Source organism: Aphelocoma coerulescens, assembly GCF_041296385.1.
Source record: "Aphelocoma coerulescens isolate FSJ_1873_10779 chromosome Z unlocalized genomic scaffold, UR_Acoe_1.0 ChrZ, whole genome shotgun sequence".
Classification (NCBI taxonomy): domain Eukaryota; kingdom Metazoa; phylum Chordata; class Aves; order Passeriformes; family Corvidae; genus Aphelocoma; species Aphelocoma coerulescens.
In genome coordinates, this window is record NW_027184085.1 from 11,845,721 (window position 1) to 11,872,283 (window position 26,563).

The following is a 26,563-nucleotide window of genomic DNA, read 5'->3' on the forward strand; positions in this document are numbered from 1 at the left end:
CACTCTTGATGCTTGTAAGCATCAAGGGGAAAATGTTTTTTAAGATTCACGATATTGCTAGGGATTTCTCTCTCATGTCAGCCCCTCCAAGAACCGTGATGCAATGGTTATAGGTGTAAGAGGGATGTTTTTGATGATGGGAAAGGGGCTGGTGGCACAGCCAGCCCACTCACTTTTCCTGAGGTTGTGTGCTTTCTCTGGAGAGACTCTGGTCACTGGACTGCCCTTCAGGATTTTGTGCTTTGTGCATCTTTTTATTATAAATTTTTAAGTTGCGGTAGCTTTGTACTGGGGAAGTTGAAAATCTCTGGGTTGTTGAGCTGCTGAGCTCTGTTACAGAAAATGTGTGTGCATCTTGTGAAGAAACCAGAATATAAACTAGATAACCTGCAGCAGGGTGTCTTGATACAGCAGCAACGGTATTCCTTAGAGGGGAAGGACAGGCAAACCAGTGGCAGCACTTATCTTGATAATGAAAGACTATCTTGATGATTGTGACATGAAATGTAGTCCAGTCAAGGACTAATTAGTAGGAGCCAAGTGAATCTTTAATTAAAGCAAAAAAGCAGATACTCGTTTGTATCTCTTGTCATCTTGTGTGAGCAACCCTAGTGCATTCGGTGAGGTGCAGGGTATCCAAATTAGCAAAAGCACTGCAATGAGAGGACTGAGTGTTCTAGTAAATCACACATTATTGATAAGAATATTCAAATTAGAACAGGCAGGTTATTGATGTGCAGACTAGTCCATTAATACTGAGCTGTGGTGGTTGTGCCTGGCAGCAGATAGCTCAGTCACTGGTCAAATAGGGTAAAAGTTAAACCCCCTGCAGTGGCTTGGGGCAACCAAAACTGAGTTCCCAGGGGCTGCTTGGAGAAAGGTGTGCAAGCTGTGGCTCTGATCAGATGAAAGGCAAGGCCATCCATGCCTGCTGAACTGAATATTTGTGCATGTCATTATTCATGCCTGGAGAGAAATGGAACTCCTTCTTCGGATGAGTCTCAAGGGAAGGAACCAGGGTGAGTGCCTGCTTGTTCCTTCTCTCCTTTTGCTTCAGGCCTGCCATGTGTGGGCAGTTGATGTTCTGCATACAGAGAGTCTGACACATAAAAGACTTGTCTTATTCTCAGTGCATGTGATGTGGAGGATAAACAACGTGGGAAGATGTGGTGGTGTGAAATCCCACATGTTCTTCACTGGCAGCTGAAGTGGATTTTATTTTCATGCAAAACAATTGCTTACTTTTCCCCGTGACTCTTGGATTTATCCTCCATTGCAGTCACAGAAGCAAAAGCAGCTAAGCTTACCTTCCTTCTTTATTATTTGATTTTGGAAACTGACAGATAGTAGATCTAGAGGTCAATCCCCAGCACTAACATCTGTTAGTGGCCTCAGGAAGATCAGACAGATAGTGAAACTTTTTTGCCTTGTGTAGTCATGAAGTACTTTTGGAGATTGAGTTGAGTCCTTGAAGACTCCTAACAAAATAATTTCTTGGAATAGAGATTTGCCTCTATGTTTGCAATGTTTTGTTTGGCTTTGTCGTGGGTTTCAGAATAGAAGTCTGTAATCCTGTAACAGTGGTTATGTCCTTTACAAGAATAACAAATTCAACTATACATAGACTCTTTTTCTACTCTGAATAGTTTTGAAATGTTAATACATATTTTGTTATGAATTTGTAAATTGTATTGCTTCCTACAATAGCATTCTAATAGCTATAAAAAAATATTGTGAAGTGTTTTTAGAAACAACCATCTAAGATATTTTCTGGCACTTGTGGAGAATATTAAGATGGTGAAGTTTAGTCAAGTAATCTGTGTCTTGCTAGTAGAGGGGGGAAAAAAGGAAACAACTTTCATTGTGAGCTGGAATTTCATGTAGGCGTTTGTAATACAAGCACAAAGTGCCATAGTGGCTTGTACCTTATGAACACAGCTTACTGCAGTACATCTTACATCAGTTCTGGACAGCGGAAATCCCAAAACTTGAAAGGCTTTGTGGGAGTTGCTATTTGACCTTGATAAGTAACTAAAATCTGTTGATTAAGTAGTTCTTCAGTCTTAAAACTTTGTTAGAAGCAGTCTTTTTCATATGTCTTGTGCTGATTATCAGTTTCTTGTTTATAAATGTTTTTATATTTAAAGGTTAGGAAAACCTGAGGATCCTTGGATAACCATTTGAGAAGTGTAGTCATTTTTAAGTCATTTTTTTGAAGGGAAGAGCTCCCATGTGTCCAGCAGTAATCAGTAATTTGTTAGATATATTTTAGCTTTAGTACAATTATTGAGTAATTTCAATATGAGAACAGTCATCTGAGTTCTCTGTAGCGCAGATCTTTAGAACTTTGAGAAAAGACAGAACAATGGGAGATGGTCACTTCAAACAGGATAGATTTAACTTCTTTATTTTTAGAAAGTCCCTTGTGTTTTTTCCTGTGTTAAGATAAACATTGTTTCATTTATACAAATATACACAATTAATTCTTGGCTTTACTTTCTTCTGTCTTACTGTGAGTGATTGTTTGCATGTGGTGTGGTTACTGCTACGTCCTTTGCTATCTGCAAATAAAGATAAATCTTCAGTTGCTGTATTGATGATGTGTGAGATGATAAACAATGGACAGTAGCTGGACTTGTTGCCAGTGCTCTCTGGCTGTATGTTACTAATGATTTAGATGTACTTTTTCTTGTTTTCTTCTAATGCCTTGCGTGTTGTGAGCTTTTTGCTCGTCGCTTTTCCTTTTTACCCAATGGAATGAAATGGGTTACATGAAAATATCAGTAATTGCTTGAAAGAGAAGGCCTGATACACCTAGATAGAATGTTAGCAGGAAATGCCACTGTTCCTCAAATGCAAAGATTGATTTATCTCTTCAAAAAATGCTGAAAAGTAGTATCTGAATGAAAAAAACCATCGTGGCCTTTAGTATGAATTTCACACAAGCAGCATGTGTGAGCTGTGCTCCTCCCAACCCACACAAAGCTCCACCATGTCCCTCTAAACTCTCTAGACATGGGCCAGCTGTGTTCCTTGGTCTGGGTGAACTGTGTCACATTCTCTTGGCCTCCCTTGCTGACTTTTGCTCTCAGGCTCTTCGTTTTCCTACTCTTACAGAAATGAAGTCTTGCAGTTGGGTTATGAAGAGGCTGCTTTTCTGTTCTTTAACTGTGGATGTTCCCTTCCTGACCTTATGGCTACTCTGCATTCAAAGCCTGACTGAAACTGTGAAACTAACCACAGGGGTTTTTTTAGAAAAAAGCAAACAACAAAGCAAACAAAAAGCAAACAAATTAAACCCCTCAAAAAACCCAATCAAATCCCCACCAAAACAGACAAAAAATACCCAAGAAACTCACACACAAGAAATACAAATGTCTCAGCAAAACAGCAAAGTTATTTCCACTTTCATTTCCCTCTTGAGTGTTCTTGGAGCACAGCTCACAACCTGCTGCAAATTCCAGTCATCATTTAAGCAAAGACCACACTAACTTTTTTCTACAACTTCCCTCCCCCACACCCCAGTCCCCAGACTTGCAGTCTCAGATGACCATTTTAGTCAGGTCATCTTTCCCCTTCTCTGCTGGTGAAAGACCCTTTCATTTCACAGCCTGTGGTCCCCTTCTGCCGGGAAAGTTTCCGGGCAGCCTCACTGGCTGATAGAAGTGCCCTGCTGAGTGACTTGCTGTTCAGTTGCATTATTCCAGGGTTCAGCATGAAAAAATGGTTTTCTTGGATAATAATAATTCTTTATCTACAGAAGCTACCCAGTGAATGGGTAATTATCAAGGTTTACTGACAATCTGCCGTTAGTCTTTTGTTACCATTCCTTGTTCATTCACTCCAACTGCTTCCTGCCTTCCCTGTCGTGCTTTTTATCTCCAATTCAAATGGAATTCATGGTCTGACACAAATACAGTCTGCAGTACCAAACAGACCTCATGCAATTCACATGGCCAGTTACCCCAACTAGGCACCATAGCTCAAGAAGCAGGAGGAGGGCAATGGATTGATGTTTCTGGTTGTAAAATGTGCAGATGTTACTTGCACTGCTGCTGTTTCCACCTTTAAAGAATGGCATGTGTAATCTTGTGAGCTGCAAATGTTTTGTCTTCTTATGTAAATATAATTAATGTTATTAGCCACCAGTCATATAAAATAGGCAACATGGATGGTCAAGTGAAGCTGGAAAAGACACTATTGTAGCAATTAGTGACATTTAGATAATATCACCATGAATTACTTTGAAAGCCATTGTCACAGCTTGCTTTTTTGACAACATAATTAGAGGTCTAGACCTTACTTGTGGTGAAGTTAATGAACACAGCATCTTTTGGCATGGCCTTTCAGGGCACTGCCTCGGTCGAGAGCAGTGCAGCAGAGGTCAGCTCGAAGTGCCACTGTGCTGTATCTGCACTGAGGGCAGGCTTTGGAAGTCACAGCAAGGAGCTGGAGCTGCAGCAACTGAAAGGAGCCCGGGAGGCAACAGCTTCTGGCATCTGCTGAGCTCTGAGTGTCATGGGGGATGCTGCTGCAGATAAGGTCAACAGCATCCTGCCCTTCTGCAAGTAAGATATCCACTCCCACCACCCAAGCTTGCTGCTGGCAAATACTATTTGTAAACTGCTGTTGGTAAGGCTGGGAAAGGTGTAGGCTCCTTACCTACATACCACTGACTCCTAGGTTATAAGTGTTTTCAGATAAGCCATTCTTTTGAGAAAACCTGTCATCTGTTGTTTTAACTTCAGCGATGTTTTGTTTAGTGAATGCATTCAGTACAATAAGATTGTTCTTGTTTTTAAAACTCTCTTGGGAAGTCCAGCACATGTGGACTTTTGTGCATGACCTTGTGATGCAGTGGTGTTCAGTGTCTCTGCCATGCGATTGTTTGTGACCCCAGTCTTTAAGTATTCCTTTCCTTTTCAGACACTGAGTTGCTGAGTTTGAAATTATCAGGAATTTCAATTTGCTGCTCAGCTTCCCTGCAGTTCTGATTTCAGTGGAGATAACATAACTCTGTCTCCAGTAGGTTTGCAACAATGCAAGGTCACTTAAATCATCTCCTGTAGGCTGCATGCCAAAGATAAAGAAACAAAGTTGTGCCAGTTAATGTTTGCTCAGGTATTTGCTCATGGAAAATGTTGTACAAGTGCTAAGTAGAACTATCACCTCTTGTTATACATTATTTCTTGCATGATATGTGCTGGTAATCTCAGACAATTGAGGCTAAATATCCTGATATGGTGGTGATGAAAGAAAGAATAGGTACCTTTTTTGAACGTGTTTTGATTCCTCAGCTTCTCTTCTGGAAAGGAAATTGTTCACTTTGTGACAGAGAAAACAATGTATAAAATAGGTAGTGCAAGCTTTAATGATGCAGAAAAATAAGCTTTGATATGAAGGTTTCTCTTTGGACTCAAATTCTGTCAACATGTCAACATGCTGTGTGTGATCCCAAATATGAAGGATTTTTGCTGGATGGTTTCAGCCCCATGAGTATGATAAGTACTTTATTAGTATTTTGCAATGATAAAATTGGAAATAAATTGTGCACAGAGGGAGCTTACAGGAGACTCGACAGCTGTTGGTGCAATTGCTGTCGGTAACTGCTGCTGAAGTTTGTGATGGAGCCGTGGCTTTGAGAGGTCATCCTCATGGCGATCACTGAAGGTGCTGTGAGCACTCTGCATGGGCCTTTTTTAATCACTAATCAAAAACTGGTGGTGTGGATCAAGTCCATCAAGTTCTCAGCCTCACTTCATTAACACCAACCATGCAGTGCCCTGTGTAGGAGTGGCTTTCCATCCTCACCATGGCTACCTCTGTCCTGCCAGCTCCTTTCTCAGGTTCCTGAGTGTTTCAGTATGGAAAATACTGAACTGTTACCAGAGAGTTGCTTCAGAGAGTTGCTACCAGAGAGTGAGGCCCTACAGCACATTTTTCCCTCTCAAAACTGAAAATCAAGAATAAAAAGCATGCTTGAGAGGGATGTTCAATGCCACCTGATGTCTGGGTTTTAGAATGCCATCCGTTCAGCTGTTAGTATTGCACCTTAGGGTTTATGAGGGATGACAGACTATCTAGTTCCCTGCACAGTAATAGGAAAATATTTACTATTTTTAGGCATGACTGAAAAACACCTGTTTTATCCAAAAACTTGCACTTCTTGAGCTTTGATCAGATTTTCTTTGTCTCTGTATATGTAATACTCGTTTTTGCTACCTATATTGAACACTATACGCGTTTAAAAAAACTGAAACAAACAACAAACCAACTCTTCCCCCTTCCCCAAACCTGAAGTAGTACTGAGTGGAGCACTGGCTGTGGTCTGTGAAATTGAAGTGGGTGTTTCATCAGGTTTGCATGTGTTCACAAACCATTGTTATTGCAAATGTTAATTGTTTGAAGGAAGGCTGTTGATATCTGTTTGGCATGTGGCCTACAGGAGTGCCGTGTTGTAGGGTGGGGGTGGAGGTGAAGAGAACTCACATGTGCAGTCTTTTCCAGGATTAGATTCTTCCAAATTAATTACACATATGTGTTTATCTCTATGCTGAGATGCTCAGGTTTGGGGTTTTTTACTTGAATGCTACATACTCAGTTGACTAATCTGTGTATTTGCAGCAGTCTTAATGCAAAACAAGAAAAAAAGATCTCAAAAAAAAAACAGAGCAGAAGAGCCCCCAGCTTTATTGGTGATGAAAAGTACCTGCTTAGCTGTTGGTTTTGTTGCTTTTGTGCTACAGTAAAAATTTTCCTGAAGACTGTAGTACTATTTTATGCTAACCTTGAGTGTGAAGTGCTCTTCATGGGTTGGCTCAGAATGTTGCACATGGAGACCTCTCTGACATAAAAGAAAACACCCTTTTTTGTTACCTGAACGAGTGGTATAACAGAGCTGAAACTTCCCAAGGGATGTGTGGTGGATGGTGCCGTGCTATTTGGATGAGATCTGAAAGCAAGGGAAGTGAGGAATCTTGTGATACAGGAAACAGGATGTGGCATAGAGCTGAAGAAAGGGCCTTGCAGAAGTGTCTGGACAGCTTGGAAAGGTGGAATGGGATGGTTTGGGGACTGCAGTGGAGGAAGCTTGATGCAGTTCAGGTCCCCAGTTATGCTGGCCATCCTGTACTGCTGGCAGGAGAGAGCATCTCCCGTGTGCAGGTTTTCCAGGATAGACAGATGCTGGTGCTGCATGATGGGTGTCAGTTCAAGGTGGCTTTTACCCTGAACAGTAACAGGCAGTACACCCATGTTTTGCATCATCCCAACCTCCCAAGAACTTGGTGTATGCTTGATGATGTGTGACTTGTGGGGTCAAAACCAGGCTGATATTACAAGAGCTTCCAAAAATGTGTGTAATGCAACAGCCTCTGCCTCTGTTCAGAAGTCTGTGTTTTCTGATCTGCTATGGGCAGCAGTGCCTGTGCAGTATTTGATTGCATGAGGCATTTTAAGCACCCTCACTTAAATGCCTCCTACTTTCTTGCCAAATCCTGGGCACAGTGTCCTTCTGGGTGTCGTACGTGTTCTCTGTCCTTCTAGATTTTTCTTCCCCTGAAGAAAATGGACAGTAAGGCTACAATTCCCTGTTGAAATGGCTGCTTTTGTACCTTTAGTTTTTGGAATGCATTGTACAATGCTGGTCTTTTGAGCACAATGGGGAAGAAAAAAACCAGTTTGATCCTGTCAGAGGAATACTTGAACAACAGTTGATGCCTGCATACTTGTTTCTTCTGTGTGAACAGATTTATGCATAATTTCATTTCAAAAATAAAATTAGGTCTGTAAATAGATCTATGTGACTTGCATAAAATTGATAATTCATCTACAATGACACATTATTGATGCCTTGGAATGGAATCTTCATTGCTTTAATGAAAAGATGAATAGCTTTATGTGAGCAATAGAGTGTGATGGCTTTTAAACATCATAGGTAGAACACAGATATTTTAGTTTATAAATAAGCATAACTCTGCTGTGCAATGATGAAGAGAAACTGAATGTATCCGTTTGTTTTCCAGGAGTAAAACAAGGTTTCAGGTACAGTAGTGTTACAGATATTAAACATGCAATTGCAAGAACTAATATAAGTGGATTTAGATATGTGATGATCTCCTGAATTACTCATTCCTTTAACATCTCTGAGTCACAATGCTTGAAAGAAGAGACACTAGTTACATATAGTACTGAAAACAGGAATCTAAAATGACTGCCAAATACAGATCTAGCCTAGCCACCAGCCTCTACCACTTTCCTCTAAGCAGGAAAAGAAATTAATTATCCAGGTCTGTGTGAAAAAATAAAGAAATGTACACTGATAGCCTTTCCCTGACACTGAGATACATCTGATACTATCGAGTGTGTTTTCAGGGTCACTTAATGGCTTGTCCAAGTTCAGTTCTATTTATTTCTGAAGTATGATGGAATCTTTTTAGCTGTACAGATAATTGAGGGATCTTTAAGTCTTTCCTTAATTGTGTTTGTGTGTGAGTGTTCATTTTAGGATACCAGAAAGAATATGGTTGAAAACTACAGTAAAGATGAGTTAGAGCATCTGCTCTTGCAAAAGAATGATTCCATATGTCACAAAATGTTTTACTGTTAGCATGAACATCACTCTGCACCATCAGAATCACTTTTGGAATACGCCAGGGCTCTCCCTTCAGTATCTGTCTATCTCCTCAGTGCAGATTCCATACTTCGTAAAAACTGAGGGGCAATTTGGGACCCAACTATATCAGTTCTTCTTTGGTCTGGGATTTTAATGATAGTGTAACTATAGATGGATACAGTTACCACAGCAGCTTCTCAAAGGAGAAATTGGCATTTTATCTCAGGTATTTCTTAAATTTGGAAGTCAGTATTAGTGTGCTTACTTGCTTGTACCGGAACATTGAGTATTGGATTGTATGTCAATAATGTTTCAATTTAATAGCTGACTATTGTAGGAATATTCATGAAACTGCTTCTTGAAGATGTGGCCGTTTTTGTACTATAGAGCTGAATGTTATTCTGAAAGCTGCCAAGGATTTACAGCAGACCTTAATCTTAACATTTTCCTGTAGTTTATTCTGTTTCATGTTTCAGAAGTAAACTGGTGATTTCGGGTCAGGAAAAAATCTTAAGTTAGGTGTTGTGGTTTTTTTCTTCAAAGCATAGGTTAGTATTGGGTTGGACGTGTGTGTGTGCTGTGTGTAGGTAAAGGCTGATTCATCAAATAGCCCATATTTAAATATCTTATATGACTGAATAATAAAAAAGCTCAGAAACAGGTCAAACTCCAAAACAGGAGATGTAATATACTGTCAAATAAAGAGTGTTAACTTTAAAGGTTTTTATTTACAAGTAAGATTTTTTTTTTTTTTTTTTTAACATCTGCTTTTAATAATAGGCTGCCTTTAAAGCATGAAATTCTCCAAAAGCAGAGAATAGGCAGTGAGTCTCATTTTGGGTGGAACCTGCTGCTTGGCTGGCCACTCATTGTCATGGAGTCGAAATATTGCTTAGAGAAACAATTTTTTTTTTGCTGATGTAATTAGTGCTCTAGAGTCTACAGAAGTTTATTTCAGTGCTATAAGGATAAAGACTAAAACCTGCAGGATGTGCACTGACCCACCAGTCATTCCACTGCCATAACAGACTGCAACTGCTCTGTCTGCATGCCACTTCCTTTGACACAGCTGCCGTTCGTGCTCTTGGTTCCAGGTGGTGTTCTTTCAGCTCTTGTCTACTCTCCTGCCCATACTGTGCTCTCCCTAATTTTTTTTAAAATTTTTTTTTTTAAATACATTTTTTTAACCTGGAACACTTTTCCCCTGTTCTGGTTTCTCTGGGTGTGAACAGCCTGTGGAGTTAGTTCATATCAGTGTGCATATCATATACTTTTCCTCACAAGCCCAGACAGAGAAATGTCAAAGCTCTTATGTATCTGGAGGAAAAAAGTCTGTATAGAGCATCAGGGCAAAGGAGGAAGCAGGGGGAGAGTGGTTTTTTGTTGTTTTTTATTAACATGTTGTTAATAAAAACATACTGGTTTTTATAACATTTTCATGAGTATTTCTCAAGGTATGTATTAATATGAATGTAGTAATTCCAGGAGTTGTGTACAAATCAGGTGCTCATGAACAGGCAGTCATGCTGGGGATGAGCTGACTGGCGTCAAAGAGAAAGCCAGAGACTGTTGAAGGTACCTCTCCTGAGTGTAGCAGGATGCTAACACTGGTTCAGTTGCAGCTTTTAACTGCACCAGATTGTTTTTCCTGGAGGCTGAACGCTGTTCTTGGTCCAGACTAGAATGCATGTGGGCAACTTTTGACTCCTTTTCCAGAGCTCATTTTTCTGTGATCACATGGCATACAGAAGGTTAACTGTCCTCTGTTTTCTTAGGATCTTGATAGACTCAACTTGGAGGTCTTTTAGAGGAAATAGGCCATTGTCCTGAGCATTCAGAGGAGGAGGGAGAGTCATCGAGTTGGGAAGTCATGTCCTATTCCTGATTCAGCTGCTGAGAGGGATCAAAAAGATTTAGTGCATTAAATTTGGAAAGATCTGAAAGTAGGGTGGTTTTCTTTTCTTTCAGTAGCACTATGTGAGTGGTTGGTTGGTTTGTTTGTTTGTTCGTTATAAAGACCAACGCAAGGGATAAAAACCTCAGTAAAGCTAGTTACAGTCTGCAAAGGGCAGTCTCTTAACCCATTATCCCTCTATAAAATGTGAGCACGGAAAAGCCTTTAATATGGAAAGTTTTGGCTGGCTTGGGTTGTTAGGGTGGGGTCTGGATAAGATGAGGCACCTCATTACTTATCCCTGTGATGTGTGTTGTGAAGGTCCGATGGGGCCGGTACAGCTCTGAAATAGAAACCAGGACTAGAAAAATAAAGGAGAATTTTTGAAAATACAGTAAGAAAATATGGTATTTTTTTCCTGCACTACTCATCTACAGAGTTTCCAAGTTACAGTTCATCTTCAGTCATCGCTTAGGCCCTGGCTTAAGCCATTAAATCCTTGGGAACCTCTGCTGCACAGCTTGGAGATTACTTTTATGCGGCTTTCTCTGTTCCATTTCTTTGGGTTGGGCTTTTGTTTAAGCTTTCAGTGGTGATAAATGTGTACAGGATCATTCTGGAGAGCCTGTACACAGAGGTGGTACTGATTATATTTCTCCTTTCTTTTCCTTTTAATCAGACCAACGAGTGGAATAAGAATGACGATCGGCTGCTGCAGGCGGTGGAGAATGGAGACCCTGAGAAAGTGGCTTCACTGCTGGGTAAAAAGGGAGCCAGTGCCACCAAACAAGATAGTGAGGGCAAAACTGCGTAAGTCCAACCAAAACTTGTGATTTAACTTGTGGAAAACCCCAGCCCTAGATGCACATGCCACTCATGGGAATTAAAAACCCGGTACTATCCTGGAAATGAAGGTTTCTTTTTCTTCTGAAGCACAACACATTCTGCAAGTCTTGATTTGTAATTTCACATTTAAAATGCCATTTCCAAAGCATAAACCCACTGAGTTAACTTGAAGGTTAACAAATTACTGTGTAGATAGGCACCATTTTAGGACAGGGTATTTTCGAATTTCATGGCACACTTAAGATTGCACACTCCAAAAATTCTCCACCTTTGGGGCTATCTCTTCCCATGGACATTATTTAAATAAGACAGAAATTAAGATAGATTTTCATCCTAATGGGTTTGTCTGAACTGAAATTATAGTGACAGAGTTTTAAAACCCTTCAGATGCTAAGAACTTGCTCAGTGTTCCTTGTTTTGATTGAAGTGTGGTAGTGAAAGTTTTGTGTAAACGAGATTCCTTTTGCACTTTCAATGTATTTCGTATATAGCATTTTCATCTTCTGTCCTTCCTCTTGTTCTCCTGCAAACATTCTGAATTGTGGAAGATAAAATATTCCACTAAGAAAACTACAGCCAGAAGATTGCTATCCTTAAATTTTCTTCCTTATTTCGCAGAAGATGATTAAGTGGATAAATGAGAAATAGGCATCCTGTGATAACCAAAACCTTCATAAAATTCTGAATAGATGTGGTCAAAGGAAGACTTGGAAGGGCAGCACAAGGCAGTTTAGTCATGGGAAGGGCAGCATAAGGCAGTTTATACCAAACTATAAGTTCTAATAAATTATCTCTGGGTTGCATTTATTGAGTCATGCTCTGCTTCTTTCTTGGTCTGGTTCAATTTCCTACATCTGCTCTATTTCTGCTCTGCGTCTGAGGAAACTGAGTGATGGATTCACTCATAATGACCTGCAATTTCTTACTGCAGAAGGCCAAGTCATCAATTACGTCAAGTGGGCTTTCTCCTCCATGCTTTAATCGGTTTTTAATTTTTAAAAGTTGCATACATGTGTTTTTCTTTTTGCCATTGAATCTTTGTATTATGGCTATATTTAGCATTTCATGTTTTTACAATCAACATAACTTCAGACTTGGATTCTTAAGCTCTTCTTAAGCTGCACTCTGTACAGTGTATCCAGTGTAACACCTACTTTGCAATTTTCACCTATAAATTGATACTATTAATTTTTCTAGGGAACCTCCCAAGACTGAATTTATAGTATCTCTTCACTCTAAGAATGTAGCTGGGTATTGGTGCAATGATTTTTCAACTTCATATAGATACAATAAAAAATTGCCATTTTCATCCTTTATTTGTAGCTACTAAGAAGTCAGTAAGCATATATTTATATGAATTATGCTCTTACTAATAATGCAGTTGCAAATACTTTCAATTGCTTGGAACAAATGTGAGTTTGTGCTATAAAGATCTCTGCTTCTCCTTGTTCTGTGTGCTCATTTAACTGTCATTTACTTTTAACTTTTTTTTCTTTTTAACTTTTTTTTTTTTTTTTCACTGTTTGAAAGACAGCTTGAGAGAGAAGAAAGAAAAGCAGCATTGCTGTAAGGCAGAAATACAGCATGCCAACTCTCATTCTGTTCCCAGTGCTTTGGGAAATTTAGCAGACCTGCTCAGGTTATTTCTGTCTACATTTTGAGAGATAGAGACTGGCAGGTGTAGAAGCAATGACACTAACCTGGAGAGACATAGCTACCAAAGGTGGCTCAGAAATGTTCTCTAGCATGGCTTATTAATAATGGGCTGTGTCTTTTTTGTGTTTTTATCACTCCAGAGTATTTTTTGGTGTGTACAAAATGGAGCCATCATTTCTGTATAGACTTGTTTCTCCTATGTTTGCAGTGGGATGCCAGTGCTTCATTCTTGCTGTGTGTCTGGGTGCCTGACACAGCTGTTTTGCTGTGTTTGGCCTCAGAAGCTCTGCCTACAGGCACAGACCCTTCTGCAGCCCAGCACTGGGGTCTGTTGGTGTGCTGCAAGAGCATGGTACTGGTTTGTTAGCTAGCCCACCTGTAACATCAGTGACTCCTATGCTGGGAAATCGTGATCTGCACAGGGCTTTTGGGGAGAGCTGTCCCACCCCTGTGCTCAGATTTCATAGAATCACAGAATGGCTTGGGTTGGAAGAGACCTTCAATATCATCTTGTTCCAATCCCCCTGCCATGCACAAGGACACTCACACTTGATCAAGTTGCTCGAAGCCCCATCCAACCTGGCACTGAGCACTTCAGGAATGGTTCTTCCACAACCTCTCTGGGCAACCTCTTCCAGTGCCTCACCGCTTTCACAGTAAAGAATTTCTTCCTGCTAGCTCATCTAAACCCACCCTTATTTTGGTTTGAAGCCATTCGCCTGGTCCTATCTCTACATTCCCTTGTAAAAGGTCTCTCTCCAGCTTTCTTGTAGGTTCCCACTTAGGTACTGGAAGGTGCTACAAGGTCTCCTCAGACCCTCCTCCTATGAGCCTTGCACATGGTAAATAAGGCAGTGATTGGTGACAGCCAACATGGCTTCAATAAGGACAAATAGTGCCTGACAAATTTGATGGCCTCCTACAGCTGGGTTACAGCACTGGTGCATGACGGAAGAGCAGCAATATCATCTGCCTGGACCTCTGCAAAGCACTTGACACTGTCCTGTAAAACACTCTTGGCTCCAGCCTGGAGAGACATGGATTTACAGGATGGACCAATGCTCCAGGAGGGGTCTCATGAGGGCAAAGTAGAGAGGCAGGATCACCTCCCTTGACCTGCTGCCCACATAAGTATTTTGATGCAGAGCAGAATATGATTTCTGGGTGGTGAGCTGACATTGTCAGGTCATGTCCATCCGCTTATCCAACAGCACCCCCAAGTCCTTCTTGGCAGGGCTGCTCTCAGTCCATTCTCTGCCCAGCCTGTGTCTGTGCTTGGGTTTGCCCTGCCCCAGGTGCAGGACCATCACTTGGCCTTGTTGAACCTCGCGAGGCTCATGTGTTTTCATTGGTTACATTTTAGGAAGTTATCTGCTGTGCTGTGTGGGAAGGGAGCTCTTTGGATGAGTGGTCTATTGGTCCCTGCGAGTGTACATTGATTCATTTGTTTACAGAGTTAGGATGAAGCTGACTAACCAGAAGAACGTGATGGATTCAATTATGTAACAGACTGCATAATGTGATTAAAGACTTGGAATGTGCTTGAAAGCAAAAAGGAGAACAATTGCACATTGCAATACAGGCTTGTTAGCTCCATCATTGTCTGTTCCCTTAAGGTGTGACATGTTTCTTTTAAGACTTTTTTTTCTCATTCTTTTTGCTAACAACCCTACAAACAAAATTTTCAGTATGGTCCTGATTTTTGAGGTTTAATAATGTAGTGCATTATTTTGAACAGAAGGTGGAGAGGATAATTGTTCATGCCTAGAGAGGCACTTTTAAGTTTTTACTTTATAATCAGATGGCTTCCTATTATAAATGGTTGAACTGAGAGGAACAGAGACCAGAACTGAGGATTTTCTTTACTTGTCCTGTTGAGTACTGTATATATCATCCTACTGAGTCCTGCTATGATGTACTGCAGCTTTGGCTCAGTTTTGGACATTACCACCTAAATTTCCTTTGTGTCCTCTTTAGTCCCTGTCCCTTAGGACTTTTACTTTGTGACTTGTCGACGTGCAATGAAATAGAGATGCTTAAATTAATAAGATTTGGGTACCTCATTAATTTAGGTATTAGTATTAAGGTATGTATTTCTTAGAGATAATATTTACAAATTTTCATTAGGACGTTTAACTCCTCAGCAGTATCTCTTTAAAAAAAAGTGCTTAAAAAAATACCTTGTCAGAGTAATGAAATTATGGTTTTTTAAGACTCGCTTGACTTTCCACACCATCACCCTGCCTAAGTTCTTTCTATACACAATAAATCACTTTTAAGGCCATGGAGCAAATCCACCTTTGGCATAAGCTGACACAGTCCCATTGTTGCTCCCACTTACATAGCAGAGACTATTGCCAAGCATAGTTGTAATATAGCCTATCTGGAAATCTGACTCTGTCGTTGTAGTCTTACTTTGCCAGATAGGTTGGTTGTTTTTTTCTTTTGGTCCAGCTTCCTTAAACAACAAAATGGGGCTTTCCAGCTTGGAATTTGATCATTTAAATCCACTTAAACTAACGAAAAAAGGGTTTTCAAAGAGATCCCTTTCAGGAGAGATAGGATTGGATTGGATTAATTCATGTGCTGCATTTTCCACAAGATCAAGTGTTCAAATGGGCTGTTATTTTAAGAAGCTACTGCCATTATTGAGGGGAAGTGGAGGGACGAGGGTGAGAGAATGAATTTGGAAGGGATTTACAGTGAATAAATGATAGCACTTCCTTGTCCTGAAGTTATTTTGTCAGTGTGCCAGTCCATTACTGCCATGTTTACATGTTTCTGCAAGGTACTAAACTAGAATTAAATGCTTTTGGCTGTTAAGTAAAAAAATAGATCTCTGTACATTGTTTTAGAACTGCAATTGAATCAGCTGTTGTTTAATAAAATTATTCTGACAATAATACAAAAAAAGCTTTAGAAACCTCTGCAAATTTGCTCTTTAAGGATTCTTTCACAAAACTATTGCCAATAGCAGTTAATAGAAAAGATATATTTTCATTTGAAAGAAAATGTTCATGCCTTGGAGGCTGAACTAAAAATAAATTTTGGAGCATATTCCAACCACAAATACTTGATATTTATTATGTACAGAGTGTTCATTTTTGTTTTCTTCCTTTTGGATCTTACTGTATGAGGAGGCGGGGATGAGTGGCATGAAGAACATCACTTTTCAAAAAGTAGATATTTTAATTTCCTTTGAGAGAGAATGTTTCCTTGTATGTAATAATATTTACCTTAAAAGAAGCTATTGGAAGAACACATAGAATGATAGAATAATCTGAGTTGGGTGGGGCCCCCAAGGATCATCAAAGTGCAAGTCCTGTCCCTGCACCATACCCACCAAGAGTCACACCGTGTGCCTGAGAGCATTGTCCAAACATTTGGAATTCTGTCAGGCTGGTGCTGTGACCACTGCCCTGGGGAGCCTGTTCCAGTGTCCAACCACCCTCTGGGTGAGGAATCTTTTCCTAATATCCAACCTAAACCTCCCCTGACACAACGAGGCCATTCCCTCAGGTCCTGTCACTGTCACCCCAGAGAAGAGATCAGTGCCTGCCCCTTTGCTTCCCCTCGTGAGGGAGCTGTAGCTGCAATGAGGTCTCCCCTCAGTCTCAGCCACTCCTCACACAGCTTCTCCTCCAGACCCTTCACCATTCTCATGGCCATCATTTGGTTACTCTCTAATGGTTTAATGCCTTTTTTACATTGTGGCACCCAAAAGTGCCCCCAGCACTCGAGGTGAGGCTGCCCCAGCTCAGAGCAGAGCAGGACAATCCCCTCCCTTGCCTGGCTGGCGATGCTGTGCCTGATGCCCCCCAGGACAGGGTTGGCCCTCCTGGCTGCCAGGGCACTGCTGACTCGTGTTCAACTTGCCATCAACCCAGAGCCCCAGGTCCCTTTCTGTGGCACTGCTTTCCAGCATCCCCTTCCCCAGTCTATACACACAGTCAGGGGTGTCCCATCCCAGGTGCAGAATCCCTTGTTAAACTCCATACAGTTGGTCATTGCTGAGCCCTCTGATTTGTCAAGGTCTCTCTGCAGGGCCTCTCTGCCTTTTAGGGAGTCAACAGTTCTTTGCAATCATCTGCAAACCTACTTAGTATCCCTTCCAGTCCTGTGTCCAAGTCATTTATGAAGATATTGAAGAGCACAGGGCCGAGGATGGAGCCCTGTGTAACTCCACAGGTAACAGGTCCCCAGTCTGGTGTCACCCCATTCACTGTAACCCTTTGTGCCCTACACATGAGCCAGCTGCTCACCCATCACATGATGTGTTTATCCAGCTGTGAGCTGGGCATTTTGTCCAGAAGGATCCTGTGAGAGACACTATCAAAAGCTTTGCTGAAATGCAAATAGATAAAAATAACTTTAACTGGCTTCCCTTGATCAGCTAGGTGGGTTTCACAAGTCCTTGTCATGAATGGAAGTTAGGTTTGACAAGCAGGACTTTCCCCACGTGAAGCCTCACTAGCTGTGATCAATGACTGCCTTGTCCTCCAGGTGTTTTTCAATACCTCCCAGAAGAATCTCTTCTGTGATTTTACTGGGCACTGTAGTGAGACTGTAATTTCCAGGGTCCTCCTTCTTGCTCTTTTTGAAAACTCAGACAACATTAGCCAGCTTCCAGTCAGCTGGGACCTCTCTGGATTCCCAGGACAGTTCAAAAGTCTTTGAGAGAGGCCTTGTGATGACATCAGCCAGCTCTTTGGGTATTCTTGAATGAATCCCATCAGGCCCTATGGATTTATAGGAATCTAGCTGGAGCAGCAGATCCCGCACAAGTTCATGGTCAGCTGAGAATAGATCTTTCTCGCAGCCATGTCCTCCAGCTCAGGCCACTGGGGCCCCCTTAGCCTGTTGTCAGTGTTGAAGACAGACATTACACATCTCTGCCTTGTCCATGTCCCTGTTTGCGAGGTGGCCGTCCTCATCCTGTAACAGGCTGGTCTTATTTCTGCCCTGCCTTTTGCCATTAATGTATTTAAAAATAACTCATTCAGTTGTCCTGCACGGTTCTGGGCAGCTTCAACTCCAGTTGAGCTTTGGCTGCATGAATTTTCTCCTTGCAGTGGCAGCAGCACCTCTGTATTCTTCCTGTATCACGTGACCTACACCACAAGGTGGACATAAACCTTTTTTCACCTTATTTCCAAGCTCACTGCTTAGCCAAGCTGGCCTTCTGCCTCATCTGCTTGACTTCCAACTCTTAGAATTCCCTGCTCCTGTGCCCTTAGGAGCTGATGCTTAGAAAGTGACCAGCATTGATGGACCCCAGCACATTCAAAATTATTTTCCAAGGGAGCCCTACTCACTAATTCCCTGAGCAGCCTGGCATCTGCTCTCCTCATGTCCAGGGCTGGAGGTTTGCTGGCACTTCTCCTCCTGTCAACAGAGATTCTAAACTTGATTGCTTTATTGTCTCTGTGGCCAAGATGGCTGCCAGTCTCCATTCACGAGACCCTCTCTGTTAACAAGCCACAAATCACCCTTTAATAGCCAGCACTGTGCAGCCAGGGCATAATTCCAGTGGAGAGTGGAGACTGACAGTGGACAATCAAGTCACACCATCACTGGGTGCTGCTGTGCCCAACATGCTGGAACTGCAGTATGAACTGGAGCCCAAGGCAGCAAAATGTCATTGTCCACTACTGACATTGCCAATGCGTTTTTCTCCATTCCTCTGGCAGCAGAGTGCAGGCCTCAGTTTGCTTTCACCTGGAGGGGTGTGCAGTACCCCTGGAACCGACTGCCCCAGGGGTGGAAGCACTGTCCCACCATTTGTCATGGGCTGATCCAGGCTGCACTGGAAAAGGGTGAGGCTCCAGAACATTTGCAGTACATTGATGACATCATTGTGTGGGGGAACACTGCAGGGGAAGTTTTTGGTAAAGCGGAGAAGATGATCCAGATTCTCCTGAAGGCTGGTTTTGCCATAAAGCAAAACAAGGTCAAGGGACCTGCCCAGGAAATTCAGTTTTAGGAGTAAAAGGGGAGGATAAAAGTCATCAGATTCCAGTGGGTGTGGCCAACAAAATAGGAGCTATGTCCCTGTCAACCAGGTAGAAGAAAAGACGGGCTTTCTGAGGCACTGTGGGTTTTTGGGGAAAGCATATTGCAGAGCACAGTCAGATTGTCAGCCCTCTCTATCAAGTGACATGGAAGAAGAGTGATTTCAAATGGGGTCATGAACAACAAGAAGTTTTTGAACAATTCAAGTGGGAGATTGCCCATGCAGTAGCCCTTGGGCCAGTCAGAACGGGGCAGGATGTGAGGAATGTGCTCTACACTGCGGCCGGGGAGAATGATCCTTCCTGGAGCCTGTGGCAGAAGGGACCTGGGGAGACTCAAGGACAACCTCTTGGGTTATGGAGTCTGGGATACAGAGGATTTGAAGCCAGTTATACCCCAACTGAGTAAGAGATTCTGGTGGTTTATGAAGGGGTTGAGCTGCCTCAGAAGTGATGGGCACCAAAGCAGAGCTAAAAGTCATCCTGCTGGCTTTACATATCACTGAATGAGAGAAATGGACAGTGCTCTACCTCTACACTGACTTGTGGATGTTGGCAAACACTCTGTGGGTGTGGCTGGACCGACAGAAAAGGACCGATTGGCAGTGCAGATGGAAACCTACCTGGGCTGCTGAACTGTGGCAAGACATCGCTGCCCCAGTAGAGAAGTTGGCTGTGAAAGTATGTCATGTAGATGCACATGAATGCAAGAGTCAGGCTGCTGAAGAGCTGTACATCATTGATTTGATCGCTGAGACAAAAAAAAAAAAAATTTACTTTTATCACAGTGTTTAATTTATGATGGTCCAGATGGTCGCAATAATGTCTAGGTTTCCGAATATGGACAAAGTAAGAAAGACCACCAGGATCTCAACCTTTGTTTTATCTCCAGCCAACAGAATGCTAAAATCTGGTTCTTATTCCAAAATTTCTTGTAAAGTTTATTTCCATGGGAGATCTGGGTATAAAAGCTTTTGTCTCTCTAAATCTTTTCTGAAGTTCTTTTTAGGTTCAAATCATGATTGTTCATTTTTTGTCCCTTCCCCTGCCCTGCAGCATTGTTAGGGATGTAATTTAATTTAGATGTTGATATTAAGTTTCCTGAAAAATTGCTTTCCACTTTAGACAAATGCTCAGAAATGCTAATGAAACTCTAGGCCATGGTTGGATGAATCTGTCCACTGCCAGGATGCTAAATTGGGCTAATTAACTTTTTATTATGTTCAGTATGAGCTGATTGTTAATGTATGGTGAGAGGGAATGCTTTTATCTCCACAACAGAGGAGCAATACTTAACTTTGATTTTATAATTTGGCAATACATGAAAAAATCCACATTGCCTACAAACACCACTCTATTGACAATCATGCAGGCTTTTAAATAAGATCCATGCAGTGGAATTTGTGACAGTGGTTTGTTCCAGGCTCTTGACTTAAACTGCATAGACCATTTCTGTTGGTTTTGAGCACATGACCCCTCACTTGACCCCTTCAACTAGAGTTGGAAAATTTCATGTTCCAGTTTTTAGTTCTTGCCTACACTTCTGACAGGATTTAAAATCAACAGCATCCAGGCTCTATTATACACATTTTTAAAGCAATTTTTGTAAGACATTTTAGCATTTTTATACCTTCATATTATTAAGGGAAAAAAAAGAGAAGGGGCCATCTTCTGAAGAGACAGAAATTAATCATCTTTGGTTGGATTTCAGTTACAATGATCCTAAATGTCTGGCAAACTGAAACTTTTTACATTATCTCTTTAGTGATTTCCTATGTTGTAAATCAAACAAATTCTATGTATTTAAAGAACAAACTCCCTATTCCATATAAAGTTCTCTGAGCACTGAGAAGCCTCCCGATGGGTTTTGCATCTTACATACATGGGGCTTTGTGCAGATGATATCTAAAGTTCAAAGACAAAACAATCAGTCTGCAATTTCTTGTGGGAGCCAGCTCGTGTCTTCTGTTCTATGTTTGCTTTTTCACACAGCTGATGGCTATTCTTGAGAACAGTTGTGTTTCATTGTCTTTTAGTCGGGCTGTCATCTCAGAGGGAAGCAAATCCTGTTCTGAAGGGCCCTTATACTCATGTTTGGGTAGCCTGTGAGCCTCCTGCCCACGGGTAGGATCAGCCAAACCTGTAATGCAGCATCAGGCAGCCGCTGGAATTCCCTGTTAAAGCAACTCCATTTGCAGAGTTGCCAAATACCCAGATTTTGCCAGACCTGGCTAGCTTTCAACAAGTTTGTCAGTTGCTTGGATCAGAGCACAGCCTAGATGGTTGGAAGTTTTTGTATGCCTGGGTTGAAACAGCTGCAGTTTGGCTCAAGTGGAGGCAAAACCCAGCGCCCCACTTTCCCATGGGGAACGCTGTGGCTGCTCTCCACACTTGTCCCATCTGAGCTGGCAGGAGAGCCATGAAGGAAGCGTGCCTCTTGTGGGTTGGACCAGAATCAGCCTCTGTAAGGCTGGAGGGGACAGGGTTAAGGCTGCAGTTGTTCTTCAGATTTGTATCTGTATAATGGGCTGCAGTTGTTTTACATGTTTTTCAAAGACTTATGCAACCAAATGAGCTGTATGTGTAGATTTTAATTATACCCACTGGCTGTTACTGGCTTAAAAATGTACTCTAATCTAGGAAGGGGAGTAGACAGCCAAAACAGAGCAATGTGCAAATGTTGAATTTACTTAATTTTTTCTTAAACTTTGAGCTGAGGTCTCAGGCAATAGACTGTGATGGTGGCTGCTTATTTATTGGACTTATGTTTCAATCTGTTTTCTGCTACCTTCTTTACAGGTGCAGTCTGTGTTAGGAAACTGCTGAAAAGTAGCTGGAAACTAACTGAAAAATGTAGAAAAGCTCTGAAGTTGCATTTTCCTGCACAAGACTGTGGTCCAGTCCCTACTCCTCTTCAGAAATATGGACTCTTAAGTAGTATAGTTATTATGAAATACAAAATAAAAAGGATATTGTCATAATAATCTAAAGAGTTTATTTAAAAAAATAATAAAGAGGTCATATTAATGAGTAGTCTTTGAGGAATGTGTTATAAGTAGATTAATTAGTATGTGTACATATTATTGCACTTGCTTTGTAATTATCCTATGAAGTAAGAAAAGTTCACTTTGTACAGCTTAATAAAAAAAAGTAAATCCAAACTGTTGCTTCAAATCTGAAGAGATGGGAAGTACTACGAGTGTAAAAGAAACATGAAGCACAACACATAACCCTGAGCCATCCTTTGTCAATGTCCCTCAGGTTCATAGGGATATACATGCTCATCAGTTCTTGGAGCATTAAATGCAATTCTTAAGCCTTGCTGGATTTTCATGCTACAAAAATATTTGGGTTTAGATTAACCTTTACTCAACTGCTCTCACTCTTTCCAGCCTTTTCCTGGCCTCTTGTTGTGCCAACAGAGTTTGGGATTTTGTTGCTCTAATATTCATGACTTTCCATATACTATGGCGATTATTTGCAATTGCTGACCCACAGACAGCAGTACCAAGTGAGTTGTGTTGGAGGATAAAGGTCGGGGGAGACAGTAATCATTGCTCTCATTTTTGGGCTTAATTTTAACTTTGAACTCTGTTGGGTCTTGAAAGGGATGAAGGTGGCTAGCTGGTTTTATCCAGCTTCATGAGGAAAGTCATCTTGACCTGGGCACATCCTCAGGGATTTCACCCTGTCCTAAAAAGATGTTGTGCCAGAAGGCAGGTATATGGAGAAGGTAACTGTGCACCTGTGTGGACTTTATATGTGGGATGTGGTCTTAAAGAAACTATCAGAAGGAATCTTCCCTACTTGTCTGCCTTCCTTATCCCTTGGTACTTGTCTTTGGAGGCTCAGGCCACACTGCACAGATTTCTGGGCTCTTTAAGCTTTTTGAGAATTCATCGTTTGTTGTACTTTGTTAATTTTCCTGCCCTACAACTCCAAAAATAAAAGAAGTATGTCAAAACTACAGACTTTCTGTCAACACCTTAGGAGTGCCCTGAAGCTTCTGCTTGCAGAATCTCTGTTGCATTTTGCTGACATTAGTTACTGAGGAATTTTAAATAGACACTGTGCAAGAAACTTTATGTGATAAATCTAAATTGAGAGCACTTATGTTTACAATTAATGGTACATGGAAGGGAAGTCCATGCATTTCAGACTTGAAGTGGGAGTTTTTGTTACTGTGGTAATAGAGTTTGCCAAAGAAAACTCTCTATGAAAATGGAACTGCTGGAGCACAACCTGAGAATGAAAAGTATAAAGCTGCTGGGGATCCCAGAAATCTCTCTGAAGAGCAGCTGGGTGGATATTTTGCTGAGTTTGAAGGCTAAAATCAGGAGTCTGTAGCTTGCCAGATCCTGTGTTGCATGATGCAATTGTTTCTTTTCTAATAAGAAAACAGCCATTAAAGAGGCTTGCCTTTAACTAATGTCCTGTAGCTTGAGGTGTGTATGATTGGAACAAGACTTTTCATGCTGTGATGCAAAGCATGAAAACTGCATTTGTTTTGGTTTCAGTGGTGGTTTTCTTAGTTTTGTTGTTTTTTTGAAAGCTGTCCCAGAATGCAGGCTGACACAGAAGGTGCATGCAGAGTTTTTACCAGAGGATTCTGTGTGTACTGGGGCAGGGCAGATGCCCTCTCATGTTAAAACAGAAGGACACAGGCTGTGTGCAGCAGTTCACTTTGCAGTGGCTGGTGCTAAAGCGGGGAGAGGGGAAAATAATCTCACACAGCTCCTGGTAACTTCATACCTGCCTCTGTCAACTTCTTAAAATCTTGCACTGCACTCTAGAAGTTGTTTGCAACAACTCATTGATTGAATGTTTTAAAACTCTGAAAACATAGTTTTCCCAGCTTGTACTGGTGCCACCTCTGATATGAAAACAAAATGTATTTCCTCTCTTTTTCCTATGACAATTTTTGCACTCTTTTGGCTTCATGTATGTGAATGACAGGATAATGACATGGATTGCCACCATTTTTGAAAAGCCACATTTTTTACAGTTACTATTGGGAGGAGATAAAATAGGTGCAGTGTGAAGCTGTAATTTTTATTTGTTTAAAGAAAATAATAAAAAACCCCAAAGAACTAGTAAGGATTGATAGTGATTACCTGTGGATGTCCGATTTTATTTAAGGCAGTCTGATCTGCCAAACATCTGTAGAGGTCCTCCATAATTAAATGACTGGTTCTCCCTGAGGCATATATTGTCTCAAATGAGTGACAGTATCTTGATAATGCAGTCAGGAAAAGATGAAAATTCTTTTGACTTTCATGGTGAAACATCCATGGTTTAATTTTAGGTATAAGTTGAAATTCTATGTGCTGCTCCTTATTTTTCACTGACAGACTGCATCTGTGCTGTGTGATGAAACAGTGGAAGGCAGCTTTGGTTTTCAACTGATTTTGTTCCCTGTGCCAGCTCGCCAGCCACACAGTGACCTACCTACCTGTGCTGGTGCAAGGAGGAGGCAGGACCCAGAGAGGGCTTGCACAGGAAAGCAGAAACCTCCAGTTTCAGGACCATTCTGGGGCTTTCCCAATCATTTAATCTGAAGGTGGTAATTTTTCAACTATTAAGTTCAGGGTGTGTCAAAAAGGGCTTACTTCCAAGATTGTTTTAATGCTGATAAAATCTCAGGCCCTTCACAGGTCAGTAAACCGTATTCTTCTACAGTGACTGGTCATGATGCCACATGTGCGAGGAAATCACACTGGACTTCCTGCTGTGTGACACCAGGTATTTTCTTCATGCACAGAAGGTGCTGCTCTAGTAGTGACTCATGGCCCTTTCTCCTTCAGGCCAGGTCTCGGGAACTCTGGCGTTTCTGCCACTCAGCCTGTGGTGGAAAGCAATCAAAAGCCAGATATCATCTACTGTGTTTATTTTAGCAGTTGTTTTTGAAGGAGGAGTTGAGGCCTTGAGGGATAGCAGTGTAAGCTAGGAGCTGCTTCTAAAATATATAAAAGCTCTAGTCAGTTCAGAAAGTCAGCCAGGTTATCAGTAAGTCACTTTGTGGTTGAGATAGCTGGTGAATTGCTTGCCTCTTTGATCTGGTAGTAGCAAAGCTTAAATGTCTCCCATTTATATATATATATATATATTTTTTTTTTAAAATCAGCAATACAAGGTCTCTAGGCAGCTCTGTATCTTTATTTTACTATTCTTGTTTGTTTGTGTGAAGGTATTGGTTGGTGGGGAAACTATAAATCATCAAACTGCTGGCAGACAAGTTAGACTTTTTGAAAGTCAACAAAGGGTTGACATCCATTAGAAAATGAAGAAGAATGATCTGCCTTGGGGAGGGATGTTTTTACTCAAAATAAACCTTGACAATGAATGTATATGAGTTCATAGTGTTTTTCAAACATTCTTGCACTTAAAATATTTTCAGAGCACTCCGATTAAAATGACAGAGAACAATAGTATTATACACTTGTATATAAGTTTGACTGGGTTCCATGTTTGTCATAATAGGAAATAGCAAATACAATATTCACTCAGCATCCATAATTCAGCCATGTCCTTTATTTGCTTTGGATTTTGGTAAGTAGTGTGTTGAACTACTTTCAGGCCCTGGAGAAAATCTGTGTTACAGAGAATGCTAATTCTGCCCAGAAAAGAACTCTGGAGCATGACCTTGCCAAACAGAGATTGAACCCTTTGATTGGGTATAATTTTTCTGCTTTTTTCCCCCTTGTTTTTCTTTCCACAAATGAAAATTTCCTTGTTAGAAGGTTACTGTCTTAAATTAAGACTTGATATTTATTTTTTCTGATTTTATCATGTTCCGCTTTACTTTTGTGGCACTTCCCCTAGATATATGGACCACCCAGTTGTTTTAAGCCAGCTGTCAAAATAACATTCAGTAAGAGGATTTGCAGGAAGTAGCTCTGCAAATGGTTAAGCAGAGAACCTGAGTATAGCAGACCCATGTCTTACTGCTAATACCACCTTAGCAATTGCCATCAGCTACAGTTTTACAGGTCTAACCCCTAAATGGGGATTGTTTCTGTTCTTCTACTTATGGTGTAATAATTTGTAAAGAAAAGTCTTATGTGAGCTGAGTACTAAAAATTACAGTCCTTTTTCATTTAAGTTAGACTGACATTTAAATAATTTCTGAAAACACTCATTATTGGTCTTTTGACAAAGACTGGCTCTATCAGAACTCTTGTGCTTTGTCTGTCAGATGCTGGTTAAAGAAGTCTTCATTCCCTCACTGGCTTAATTTTGTAACCAAAATGTGGAAAAGGTCCTTTTCCCTGAATAAGGGATGGGCTTGTTTAGGACAGCTGTAAGTGTTCCACCGTTGACATCTCCTGTCTATTCTTAGATTCCTAAGAAATCTGCTGCTTCAGATTAGTTCAGGGATGTCATACACAGCTGTGCCCTCTGTTCAGGCAGCATCATAAAAAACATATATCAGTGTGGGGTTTTTATGTGAGTAACATTTCAGGTCAAGAAATTTGAGGTCCTGACAAGATTTTGAGATGATAGTCATGTAGCTGCTCTCCAGTTGAACCTGAATCTCATGAA

The 26,563-nt window shown here is 41.1% G+C and overlaps 1 protein-coding gene across 5 annotated transcripts in view; it reads left to right on the plus strand.

Annotated features, from left to right (window-relative positions):
• RAI14 (retinoic acid induced 14) overlaps positions 1–26,563 on the plus strand; it is an 86,740-nt gene that overhangs the window by 36,509 nt on the left and 23,668 nt on the right. For all 5 annotated transcript variants that reach the window (XM_069001562.1, XM_069001564.1, XM_069001565.1 and 2 more), the window contains exon 3: positions 11,188–11,318. In XM_069001562.1, the coding sequence (XP_068857663.1) occupies positions 11,188–11,318 (131 nt within the window). The remainder of the gene's footprint in view (positions 1–11,187; positions 11,319–26,563) is intronic.